This window comes from Phycodurus eques, chromosome 9, assembly GCF_024500275.1.
Source record: "Phycodurus eques isolate BA_2022a chromosome 9, UOR_Pequ_1.1, whole genome shotgun sequence".
In the NCBI taxonomy this organism is placed as follows: Eukaryota; Metazoa; Chordata; class Actinopteri; order Syngnathiformes; family Syngnathidae; genus Phycodurus; species Phycodurus eques.
This window is the reverse complement of record NC_084533.1, coordinates 6,257,468-6,270,537: the sequence shown is the minus strand read 5'-3', so window position 1 is coordinate 6,270,537 and position 13,070 is coordinate 6,257,468. Positions and strand designations below refer to the sequence as shown.

Sequence of the window (13,070 nt, the reverse complement as noted above, 5' to 3'; positions counted from 1 at the left end):
TGTGGCAGGCCATGCTTCCTCAGAAGCCGCAGGAACTACATCCTCTTCTGGGCCTTTTTGAGGATGGAGTTGACGTTGGTCTCCCACTTCGGGTCCTGAGAGACTGTAATTCGCGGGAACATGAAGGTCTCGATGGTTGACACGGGGCAGTCGGACAGACTGAGGAGCAGCTGTGGTGAAGGATGTTTCCGGAAGTCCGCGATCATCTCTACAATTTTGAGCGTATTTAGCTCCAGGTTGTACAGCCACACCAAAGATCCAGCCACTCCACTTCCTGTCTATACGCAGACTCGTCACCATCTTTGATGAGGTAGATGACTGTGGCATTGTCTGCAAACTTCAGGAATTTGACAGCCGGGCGCATTGAGGTGCAGTCCGTGTAGAGAGAGAAGCGCAGCGGAGAGATGACTCATCCTTGGGGCACCGCGGTGCTGATGGTGCGTGTGGATGAGGTGGTGTTCCCCGGCCTTACCTGCTGTGTCCTGCCCGTCAGGAAGTTGTAAATCCATTGGCAGATGGCAGGTGAGACACTGAGCTGGAGACGCTTGGATGAGAGGAGTTTGGGGATGATGGTGTTGAACGCAGAGCTGAAGTCCACGAACAGGATCCTTATGTAGGTCCCCACGCCGTCGAGGTGTTCTAGAATGAAGTGCAGTCCAATGTCGACTGCGTCATCCACAGACCTGTTTGCTCGTTAGGCAAACTGCAGGGGGACTGGGATGATGATGGCGCGTTTAAAACAGGATGGTACTTCACACAGTTCCAGAGATCTGTTGAAGATATGTGTGAAGACTGGAGCGAGCTGGTCTGCACAGACTTTGAGGTAGGATGGGGACACAAACTCTGGGCCTGTCACGTTGTTGATCTTTTGTAGTTTGAAGATGTGCCTCACATCCTGTTAATAAATGGTCAACACAGAAGTCAGAGGTGCCATGGTAGTCGGTAGTATAGCTGGGTGGATGTGGGGTTTGAAAGTGTCTTTTTCAAATCTGCAGTGGAAGGTGTTTAAGTCGTCAGCTAGTCCTCTTTTGTTCTCCGCTTGGGGGGATGGTCGCTTGTTATTTGTTAACGAGTTGAATAATTTAAGTTTGTGCCTGTATATTGGTATTAAGTGAATTAAGCAGCATTAAATATTGTCAAATACTGTTGACAGTCTGTCTGACCATCTGTCGGCTATGCAACGATGGTTAACATAGAATAGAGAGAGAACAGCATGGCTGCGGCGTTAAAGTCTTGGGTCTACAACGTTATTTTTGGTACAGTAACAGTTTTTATTGTCAAGCAGTTTGCCTTTGGCAACAGATTAGGAATTAGGAAGCACACTAATTCCTTGTGGCTCATGAAACTCACCTATGATGAGAACTGTACGTCAACAATGTCACCATGACCAAGTACATTGGTGTGGTAAGTTTGGATGAAATGTCAAACTTTCAAACCATTTTCAAGCTTTTTTTTTTTTTTTTTACAATAATTTTGTACTGCACTGGGCATTTTCGGCCAGGAAAAAAAATAAAACCCTGCAAAACAATTTTTGACTGTACAGTAATTTGGGTGCATATGGTTCTTGCTTCGCGGTCCCATTATAGTGCAGAATTTAATTACAGTTGTTACTTTATTTTTTTTAACACTGTGCAATATTTTTGAGTTATTCATTGCTCTTGCTCTCTCTCAATATATTGAACGTTTCGGCCTGCCACGATAGCAAATATTTTAGGACGATATATTTTCCCAAAACCTATCACGATCAACGACAGTATCGTTGATATTTTTTATGCAACTGATTTTAGAGCATAATAATTCAAGGGCATCCTTTTAATAACAATTAACTTTTAATTCTAAAGAATATTGAACATTGGCATTGTAAATAACAATAAATACCTTAAATAAATAAAAATAATAATAATAATAAAATACAAAAAGACCCAGGCTCCATTCACAAAGAAAAAATAGTGAACATTTGGCACAAAAGTAAAGAATCATTAATCAACTAAAGAGGCCCAAAATAATGTCTGAAAGCCTGCCAAATTTGAATGAATCAAAGAAAAAAAAAAAAAAATGTATGTACTCGAACGTATTTGGGCTTTGTCATACATTTTAATGTTATTTTCTAGTCTTTATTTTTATTTATTGTATAAATGTTGTGTTATGTACTCAATAATTTCTGATGACTGTATACTTTTTGCTGCCTCTTGGCTTTTGAAAAAGAGATTTTATATCTCAATTAAGCTTTTACCTGGCTAAATAAATGCCAACTAAAATGTAAACTAAGGCACGCCCTCAAGCTGCTGGACTGTGAGATCTTCACCTGTCAATCAAATGACGCTGAAAATGAGCTCACTGAAGTCCACGACCTGAATATTGATAACATGTGCCACTGTGGTTATGGTAAATAAACTGTTAACTTTCCCATGTGTGTGTGTTTTGAGAGTAACACACACACACACACACACACACACACACACACAACTCCAAGCGCTGATGTTTTAGATGATGTTGCCGCAGTCGAGTGAGCCGTTTAGCTCCTGAGCTTGCTCGCTCGTTAGCTCGCAGGCAACCAAATATAATAAATGGTTAACTTTCCCTAAAGTTTCCCAGTTGTGTGCAACAAGGAGCAAACGCTGTTCTGCCATCGCCTTGCTACGTCGTGAGCGGCGCAGCGGATGTTACCTGAACAATGAAAATTTATTGAGTCCATTGTATTTAAGGAATGATAACCCACCCTACTCTAGGGTGGGTTATCAAACTCAAATTTAATTTTTGATGTGGAAGCTTTTGATACGACCCCGTTCCGGCTACCGGTGGGGGCAGGTGGGCCGGTTGTCGGGGCGCCTCGGTGGGGCTGGCGCACCGTCCTGGGTCCTTCCGTATGGGACGTGTCCCGTCCGACGAGGCCGCTCTCGGGTGGACACCTGGGCCCAACCCCGCCTCTCGATTGGCCCACGCGGTGCAGCCACAGCAATTACAGGACACTTCTGACAGTCCTTGTGCATGCGAAACGATGTCAATTAACATGCATGTGTCCGCAGACACACGCCCCTGGGACTTATTCGCCGGGTGTGGGGCCACTCACTCATTGCGACAAATAACTTATGACTATGCAAATATCTTGGGTATGCCCTCAGTCAAACTCTGGTCCTATAAACGTTTATAATTTACATAGCCACTCCCACCACACTTCAGTTGTACGGCTGGGTTCACAACCCTTATCCTGAATGATTCCTCTCCTGTGCTTGTCCTGTCCTGCCCTTCCCCTCACAGAGTGTAGCACTAGTGCCCCACACAACACTCATATCTAATGTGTCATTGTTCGAGATATATAATGATTTACTTTCCTCGTCTTGTTTACAGCTAGTGCTTTGTCTTATGGTGTCTTCTTTTCTCACTCCCCTCTAGCTTGTTCTGTTCAACTGATCGACTTTGATTCTCAATTATTAAAAAAAAAAAAAAAAAAAAAAAAAAAAAAAAAAGTCCACTGCGACACAGTAAAACTGTCCCCCGCATAAAAGGGATACAGATCCTCCTTTATGCTTGACCTAACAGCCGAACAGGACCAATAAAAAAATAAATATATATAAATTAATAAATTTATTAATTAAAAAAAGGTTTTTGGTGTTGCACCACAGAGTTTCACAGATCGAGTGTGTACATTAATAGATACCTGCTTCTTCTGAGCCCCCAGTTTTGTGAACAATCACTGAGCTCACGGGTTCATCACAGCCGCACAAGTTACTAAAGGTCACTCTGGCGTTCAGGACATGAAACAGCGGAATCTCTGAAGGGCAGAGAGGAAGTTCAATCACAGAAGCAAATACAGTAAATAATGACCGACCCCACAAAGGGATTCCGCTCTCACCTATTTTGACTGGAAAACCTGGAGGCAAGCGTAAGGTGATGAAGTCACGCAGTTTCGCAAAGTGAGCATTGGAGATGGCCATGAGGTCGATGATGGGCGTCACTTGTTCGGCCAGCGACAGAGGGTGAGTCTCACTCAACCACAGATTAGCCTTAAACCTGGAGACGATACGGAGAGAACAAATGCCGAGTTCTCTCGTGCATTGTCATGTCATCTTGCCATGGCTCAGCTTCAGTCGTACCTCTGCACTTTGCTGGTGAGCTCTATGGGACGTCCAATGTCCCGGCCGTTGAGGTTGAACTCTGGATTAAAGTATTCTTCAGCTGTGATGGCCGTGGGGTTATGTGGACTGGCACACTGGGACACGTTACTCTACATTAACGCAGAGAGACAACGAAATGTGAAATTCTGCGAGAGACGGCAATTTGGGACTGCACTGTAGATAGAGTGGTTAACACAGTCTTCTCACAACAAGAAGGTGTTCTGTGTGCTCTTGTAGGTTCCATCACGCTGTGAAAAACATTCTGGCTTAAATTGAAGATGCTAAATGTTCCCATAGTTTTAAATATAAGTGTTGTATCGGATCATGCGTGTCGATTTAGCACTTCGCTAATGCTGAATTGAAAGAGTGTGTGGCGATGCGAATACTGCCCACGTTAGACAAGCTGGCGAATCAAAATTGCCCTTGTAAAAAGACCTGCCTGATGAAAGTTAAAGTTAGGTGTGTGCAAACGGTGTGTGGTTTAGTTTTTTTCCGTGCTTCAAAAAATGCTTCAATTCGTCAGAGTGTGTGAGGAGCCCCCGTCTAGCCGCTGCTGGCTAAACAGACAGGCTCATTGGCTTTCCCAGCTGTGGGGAGAGGCGCATGGTGAAAGAGAAGACTCAATGCCGCTTGGCACCGAATGGAAGCATATTACCGCGACGTACGTTTGAAGTGTCGGTGGTCAAGGTGTCCTGCAATTCATATTAGTTATTGCAGCCGCTTTCTTCATCAATGCACGAGCCACAAATCCCAGTTTGGTTGTGTCATGCCGAGCAGCGGTAGCGCTGGCTTGGCCCAGGGCGATAGCTAGTCATTTGGGGGCCCAAGGCAAACACAGTCATCGTCTCCCTCCCATATCCACATTAACTGAAGTATGGTACTTTAGTTCAATTTTGACAAAAAGGAGACGTATGGCGCTTTTCCATTACAAGTTCCAGAACAGCCTGGACCTGCCCCGGCATGCTTGGCCTGGCCTGGGCTCTGTTGCTTTTCCATTACAACAGGCACCATTCAAAAGTGGGAGGGATTGGGGCGAGATCAAGAAGATGGTGGCATGCTCATTTCTTGTAGTGCGCTCATCTCTCACTGTACTTCATCTGCCAGTATGGACAAAAATGCCCGCACCTGCACAGTTGACCACAGAACAAAAGCTACTTTGAGCCTGCCACCCACTGCGGAATGTGGTCGAACCATCACATAAAGGTGCCGACGCACCACCGCACGTGAGCGATTGCACAAGTGGACGCCCTCAACAGCGAGCCTGTATTGGCATTTGATGCTGTGTATTCAGTATATTGTACTTTATCAAATTTCTTAAACTCCAAAAAGATAGATTAACAGTTAATGAAGAAGCAACTTGCGAAAGAAAGAAATAGGGGGTTGGTGAGAATAAAAACGATGGTATGAATATTTGAAAGGAGGCTTGGCGCAGTAAGTCAAAATGGTGTCGGCCTTAAACATGCTAAAAATTTCGATTTTTTTTTTTTTAAGTAAATGCGGCGTGACAGCAGTTGCAGCTTGTCAGAATAAAAGTAGTAGTATGATATATTAAGATTCGTTCTGATATGAGTCAGAAAATTAAGATTTGCTTATCCACACCCACTCAAATCCCAATTCAAAGCAAATTTATTTATATAGAGCATTTCATACACAAGGTAACTCAATGTGCTTTACATGATTAAAAGCATTTAAAAACAAAGAAAAAAACAGCTTATAAACATTTAAAAGAAAGAGGAAAAATAAAATACAAATACAATTAAACAGCATACGGTACAAGAAATTTAAAAGTGGAAATACTATAGAAAGCATGGGATAAATCTGGACTTAAAAACATGCACACTCACTTCTGTTGGCAACTTATTCCATTTGTGTGCAGCATAATAGCTAAATGCTGTTTCACCATGTTTGCTTTGGACTCTGTGCTCCACGATTTGACCGGAGTCTGTCGATCTTGGAGCCCTACTGGGTTTATATCCCATTAGCATTTCTTTCATGTATTCAGAACCTAAACCGTTTAGTGATTTATAGACCAATAGCAGAACTTTAAAATCGATTCTAAAGCTGCCTGGAAGCCAGTGTAAAGACTTCAGAATTGGAGTAATATGCTCTGACCGCGTTGTTCTGGTCAGCATTCTGAATGAGCTGCAGCTGTTTAATGCTCTTTTAGGGAGTCCAGTCAGAAGACCATTACAATAGTCAAGTCTACTTGAGATAAAAGCATGGATGAGCTGCTCCTGGTCTGTTTAACACATGCAAGCCTTCACTCTGGATATGTTCTTCAGATGGTAGAAGGCGGTTTTAGTAATTGATTTGATATGACTGTTGAAAGTCAGGTCGGAATCTATCAGAACACCAAGGTTTCGGACTTGGTCTTTGGTTTTTAAAGAGAGCGACTCCAGGTATTTCTCAGTTTTGTTGTGGTTTAATTGAAGACAAATTGGGCTCATCCAGACATTTATCCGTTTGTGACAGTGAAACAACACCTCAATTGAACTGTAGTCATCTGACACTGCTAAATATAACTGTGTGTCATCTGCATAGCTATGATAGTCAAAATTAAAGTTCTGAAGAATTTGACCCAAGGGTAGCATATACAGGCTCAACAGGAACAATTCAAGTCACCCTGTGCATGTAACATCATGTAAAGCCCTACTATAGAATTATTTATTTCTTGCGTTAAGTGAATAATGCTGAAACTCCCTCCTCCTCAAAAATATCTCATCCCCATACCTGGAGAGGGCACGCCAACCTTTTCCGACTGAGGACCATGATCTCAGATCTGGAGGTGTTGATTCTCATCCCAGCCGCTTCACACTCGGCTGCGTACTGCTCCAGTGAGAGTTGGAGGTCACGGTTTGATGAAGCCAACAGAACCACATCATCTGCAAAAAGCAGAGATGCAATACCGAGGCCACCAAACCGGACCCCCTTTTCTCCTCGGCTGCGCCTTGAAATTCTGTCCATAAAAGTTATGAACAGAATCGGTGACAAAGGGCAGCCTTGGCAGAGTCCAACCCTCACCGGGAACGAGTCCGACTTACTGCCGGATATGCGGACCAAACTCTGACTTCGGTCGTACAGGGACCGAATAGCCCGTATCAAGGGGTACGATACCCCATACTTCCGAAGCACCCTCCACAGGACTCCCCGAGGGACACGGTCGAACGCCTTCTCCAAGTCCACAAAACACATGTAGACTGGTTGGGCGAACTCCCATGCACCCTCGAGGACCCTGCCGAGGGTGTAGAGCTGGTCCACTGTTCCACTGTATTCGTCCTGGCCAGTGCCAACCATGGGAGTCTAAAAATGTTTTTAGTATTGTATTTGTTATTCCTTCTCAGGGACTAATAAAGTGTTCTGCTCTTCAAGGAGGCACCATGTAGTGCAGGTGGGATAATTTGATTCAGTGGTGCTTACCCCATTGTGAGCTGTGTGCTGTTCAGCTATTCCTAGAAAGGACTGGAGAGGAGTTTTGGAACCTGAATGGGATATATTAATGAAGGCGGATTACATCGAGTCAAAAAGACAATGTCTTTGACAGATGGATTTCAGTAATGTTTCGCTGCAATTATGTAATGGTTGTATTGTAATTTTGTCTTTAGATATTGCCCTGTGAGCTCACCTTTGCTCCGTGATTTATCCTGGTCTGACAGATGCTCTGTTCTTGACCGAGTCACCAGCTCCACATTAGTCGCACTGTAAACCTTATCAAACACATTTGTTTTTCTAAATTAAAAAAAAATTAAAAAACCTTCCACAGGAGACAGTCCAACCTGACACAGTGTATTTATTCAGTACTTAATTTAGATACCAACAAGACAAAATTAGTTCAGTAAATCATATTTTGGAAACAAACACTCCTTTGAGTTATATATTAAAAATGAACACCGAAATCTCACCTTGGCTTCATATCCACTGACCATCTCACTCTTCTCAGAACGCCAGCCCCAAATCCCAGACTTGTTCCTAAACATGAAATAAAAAGTAAATAGATTATGAAACCATATGGGTCGCAACAGGCCGGTTATGTATTTTTAGTTAAACATTTTCTCCCACTCTTAAAACTTTCAACCTTTCATTATTTCAATTGCCATGGAGACTGGTAGATCACTGATAATTCCCTTTCAAATTATGCAGTCAAAAGCATTTCCTCACTGACATGATATCGTCTGGTAGCTTGCACAGCACAAAAGAGGGGTTTATTTTCAACAGCATACACGCCTTACCGCTCAAAGGCAATGTTGCGCGTGTTAAGGTGTGTGGAGACGATGGGCGATGTGAGTCTCTGAGCCGTGTTCTCCTGTGACGGCAGCATGGCCGCCAGCAGGGAGGGCGCATCACGTGGAGATAAGACAAGCGGCTCAGTGTACACCACCTGCTTCTCATGGTCCACCTCCATGACCACGGCCCCATTATCTATAGGGAAGGACGAAAGGGTGAAATTGGACCCCGAAGTTGTACGGGAAGGTACTGGGGTCAGACTTTTTCCACACTAACCTCCACCCTTAAAGATGTAGCTCCGTCGTCCTTTCAGCCACGTCATGTGTTCAAAGCCCAGGAGGGTAGTATCGACGCGGAGACACGAGCCACTTTTCCACACCCGGTAGACATCACTGGGGCACACCTTCGACACCAAAGGTACTGAGGGGAAATTGGTAGAAGAACTACAGCATTTAAACAAAGAAGGGGTGATGTAAAAATAACATCCATAATATTAGGAACACCTACACAACCTAACGAGGTGAAATACAGAACACACTAAGCGAGAAGTAATATTTTAATGATATGTGGAATGACACTATCATACTGATAATATTGTGCGCCTCTCATCTAGCTAAATAAAACAAAAACATTGGGAAATGCCCAAAATTAGACAGTGCAGTTCATAATCATCGGAAGAAGAAACAAACTACTGAGAACCTTTATCTCTGTGAAAGCAGACCTTTTTTTGTGCAGCTCTTGGCAGTAAATAGACTGTGCATGTGTACCGAATGTTGTGACCAGTAAGTGTATATATTACCAAACAGAGCAGACGACAGGAGAGGGTTCGTGAGGACAAAATTCATTTTGGAAATGATGTATGAAAGTAGGAGATCAGTCATTTGTTTTATTTTGCCCCCTTAAACAAGAGTGGAACCTCTGTAGTCAAATGGCTTTAAGGTTGTACAATTTGAATTGCTACCAACTTTTTGTAAGAAACCCTGGCTCTAAAGTGGCCTTTGTGCATTACATCATGTGGCTTCCACCCGTTTTGAGCCTCAAAGGATTCCGGGTTAAGAAGACAAACATGAGGAAATATTACAGTACATAGTGATGTGACGTAAGTCGACTCAGATACACACAGGGTACGTTCGGAAATTCACTCCAAGCGTGCTCTCTACACTCCGGAACGTTCGGAAACTCGGAGCATTGTTGGAGTGTGCCATTGGGTTATTCAGAGTGCCAGACTCTGGGAGTGCCGGAGCGCGCTCCTGCCACTCCGACTGAGGAGACTTGTTCGTGCTTGTTTGTAAAGTCATAGAAAAAGGATTGTGCTCCGTCGCTCTGAACACTGCACTCTCAGAGCGCAATGAGAGCTGCAGATTTAATATTCGAACCATAGTACCTTGTAATTTAAGTGAAGCGTTTTCTTGCTTGTACATTTTAAGATGGTTAACTGGTTAAAAAGATGTGTGAACAAAGTCTTAATCACAAGTCCCCTTTACTTGAGCCTTAATTTGCCGTTATAGTTAAGACAGTGTTTAAATATTTTTACACTGTAACATTCAGAGGGGTTCATTTCATTAGAAACTTGTATGACAGTAAAAATTGGTAAATGCAATTGATTATTTCTATTTTCATTATTTCCATAGGGTAATTTTTTGGGGAAATCCAAATCAGAAGTTGATTGTGTTTGAAATTATAGCAGTGTCAGCTAGCTTCATGGGAAACGTATTGCTGAAAAGATGAACAAGGAAAACACACAGTCACCCCAACTGGTGAACTCCCACTTCATCTCCACATAGAAGTCCCGTGCCTGGAATAGACAAGAGATGGAAACAGGAGGATCAGACAACTTTGCGTTTCCCAACCTTTACTGATGCAAGGCACATATTTTACATAACGTCGTCGTCGGGTGGAAACCCCTCTATATCCAAATATGGTCAATTTCATGTTTTTTCAAATTCAGTACTATTGGCCTGTCCCCACCTCATGTGTTATTTTTAGGCAATACTAATCGATTTAAAGTGGTGAAAATAGCTTGAGAACACATCTTGAACACTCAAAATCTCTGGGAAGTGTTGTAAAACTCCACCTCTTTTCTCATTCTGTGAAAGTCGTGCAGAATATTTGTTGCCTATATTGAAAGGCTGGATATTTGTTAAGACAATAATGAATGAAAATAGTAAGGTTCGGTAAATTTGAGTAGGCTTGTTTTGTTCAAATCTATCGCTGCAATGCTTTGTTGCAGAAGAAAGCTGAGCCATGGCGTTAGACTACGTGCAGATTAAAATCCGCCAATTAGACGCCGTTTTATTAATTATATCATTATTGACTCTATGACCTTTGAAAAAAGTTTGGGAAGCAGGTGCTTGCTTTTGTGACATACTGAAGGCTTTTTTTAACAATCTGATGATGTGCAGTGCTGGTGCGGGCGATGTGCTGTCCTACCATTTTAATGAATGACATCATTAGCGATTTTTTTAAGCATATTAAATTAGCGATTCAGCATACTTTTGGAGTGGTGTGGTGTCGATGTTAGTGTGCAACGGTATATGACTGCAATATCAGGTATGATATCAACTGGAACGAAGTGGTGTTTAGGAACTCGAGCTAGATCGGGATTTGGGGCTCTCCTGAAAAGTAGTCATTTTGGGCAGCACATCCGCCTCACAGTTCAGAGGTCACGGGTTCAAATCCATTTGCATCTTCTCCCTATGCCTGCATGGTTTTTGTCCAGGTACTCTGGTTTCCTCCGACATTCCAAAAACATCCATGGTAGGTTAATTGACGGCTCTAAAGTGTCCGTAAGTGTGAATGGTTCTTTGTCTATATGTGCCCTGGGATTGGCTGGCAACGAGTTCAGGGTGTACCCCGCCGCTTGCCCAAGATCAGCTGAGGTTGGCTTCAGCTCAACCATGACTCTAAAAAGGGCAAGTGGGATAGAAAATGGATGGATTGATGGAGGTTCGAGGATTCTGTTAGAGAGCGAAGATAAGAAAAAAAACTGCCAGACAGCGAAAATAAGAAAATAAATCTCATGGCAAAACACAAGACAAAAACAAAAAATGAATAATTGCTATCTTATGAAAGAGCTTATGATTGATCTCTCACAGCACACTGGTTAGGAATCACTGAGCTAACTGATATGTAATGTGAGACGTCGTGTTTGAATAAATTGTGTGGAAAACCAAATGTAGTCTAAGCTTAAGTGAGGTTAATCAGTGTCTTTCCGCTTTTCTTTTTTTTTTTTTTTTTAAACCTGTCTTAGTTTGCTCAGCAGCTCTGGGATGCCCGCCAGCCGTTCAGTCGCCCGTTTGAAGTCTCTGTACTGAAGCACCAGTTGAACCAGCTCGGGATCCCCGGTGCTCACTGCCTCCTGCAAAACTGAAACACACGACTCTTCATCAGTGATGCTTTGTTTACCCCTGCAAGTCCCAAAGGGAGCAAAAAGGAGGCCGCAACAGAGCACCCACTCGTCCAGCCTTGTGCGTTGCAGTGTGTCGGGTCTGCGGTGTATCTGAGCAGCACTCGGGTCGACTCTAGGTGGCCCAGGGACACTGCGAGCTCCAGTGGGGTGCGCCCTCTCGGATCCACCCGCTCAAGGTTCTGCTGCGGAAACAGACAGACACACACACACAACAAGCAGCTTCAGCGCAATGCAGTGCGACACATCAGGTTGATGCCAAACAAACCTACCTCATTATTTTGCATCTCCTGGTCAAGCTCCTGATACTGATTGTTCCACACCAGGAAATGCAAAGGAAACTGTTCTTGGGCCATGTTTGTCGCTCGCTTGACAGTCCAACAGTGTTTATATATATATATATATATATATATATATATATATATTTAAAAAAAACTATTTGTGATGGGACTTTGCGACTTCTGGTGACTAGCTGGTTAGCTAACAGGCTAGCTCTGGCAAAGCAGCAGCAAAATACAGTTACCCAAAGACGGAAGAAAAAAAAATGTGTTCGCTCGTTAAAACAACAACTACAAAAAAACTGTCACTAAATACATATATCTGCGTTGCTAACGCGACGAGTTCAACACATCTGAATGTCGTGTGTATCTTTTTAAATTAGTGGGCTGAGTTAGCCTGGCGAACTCAGCCCACTAATTTGATGTAGCGGTGAGGAACGAACGGCTAGTAAGCTAGGCTAACAACTGTGTTTTTTTTCCTGCTCCACTTTTCCATTGTGAAGGAGGGGGGGAAAAAAGCACATCAGGCGGTGTACACTTTAAATAAAAGTGCGTTCATCTTCTTGCCTTGAGCGGAATCGACGACCGATGTGGAAGCTTGCCACCCACATGCCTCGTGTATTCGCAGCACTTTTGTTTAAATATATATATATCCGGCCTTTCTTCCAGTTTGACATCGACGACTGCACCGGCGGCAGCCGCTGATGACCACGCTCAATAAACTCTAGTCGACTTGAAATCCGAGCGCATCACTAAGTCTGCGGAATCCATGTGATAATGACATATTTGGCTCAAACGAGACAGAGCAGATGTGTCGCTTGATTCGGTTTTTCTTCCTGGTTGTGGTGGGTGGAGCCGCCCATCAGCTGACTGCAGGTCACACGGTTCACTGTATTCTAGACATATTTAAATGAGTTCTCTGTATTGTAATTGCATAACTCGCACGACTCAAAAATAAGTCGAGCACTTTGTTTCGTTTTCACCAACGAGCTGTATTTAATCCAACGTCGAGTCAATTACACATGGGAGAATTGCTTTTGATGATAAATT

The 13,070-nt window shown here is 43.3% G+C and overlaps 1 protein-coding gene across 7 annotated transcripts in view; it reads right to left on the bottom strand.

Moving 5' to 3' along the window:
- Window positions 1-12,867, bottom strand: part of ankrd13d (ankyrin repeat domain 13 family, member D) — a 23,433-nt gene extending 10,566 nt beyond the window's left edge. For 3 of the 7 annotated variants that reach the window (XM_061685994.1, XM_061685998.1, XM_061685999.1), the window contains exons 1-12: window positions 12,015-12,867; window positions 11,792-11,927; window positions 11,578-11,702; window positions 10,080-10,131; window positions 8,613-8,756; window positions 8,342-8,531; window positions 8,015-8,081; window positions 7,738-7,819; window positions 7,533-7,594; window positions 4,095-4,225; window positions 3,854-4,011; window positions 3,659-3,772 (exon numbers count right to left, since the gene is read on the bottom strand). In XM_061685994.1, the coding sequence (XP_061541978.1) occupies window positions 3,659-3,772; window positions 3,854-4,011; window positions 4,095-4,225; window positions 7,533-7,594; window positions 7,738-7,819; window positions 8,015-8,081; window positions 8,342-8,531; window positions 8,613-8,756; window positions 10,080-10,131; window positions 11,578-11,702; window positions 11,792-11,927; window positions 12,015-12,098 (1,345 nt within the window). In that variant the 5' untranslated portion in view covers window positions 12,099-12,867. Of the gene's footprint in view, window positions 1-3,658; window positions 3,773-3,853; window positions 4,012-4,094; window positions 4,226-5,828; window positions 7,416-7,532; window positions 7,595-7,737; window positions 7,820-8,014; window positions 8,082-8,341; window positions 8,532-8,612; window positions 8,757-10,079; window positions 10,132-11,577; window positions 11,703-11,791; window positions 11,928-12,014 lie in introns of those variants that run through there. The other 4 variants (XM_061685996.1, XM_061685995.1, XM_061685997.1 and 1 more) reach the window with 4 other exon arrangements.
- Between the last annotated feature and the right edge of the window lie 203 nt (window positions 12,868-13,070).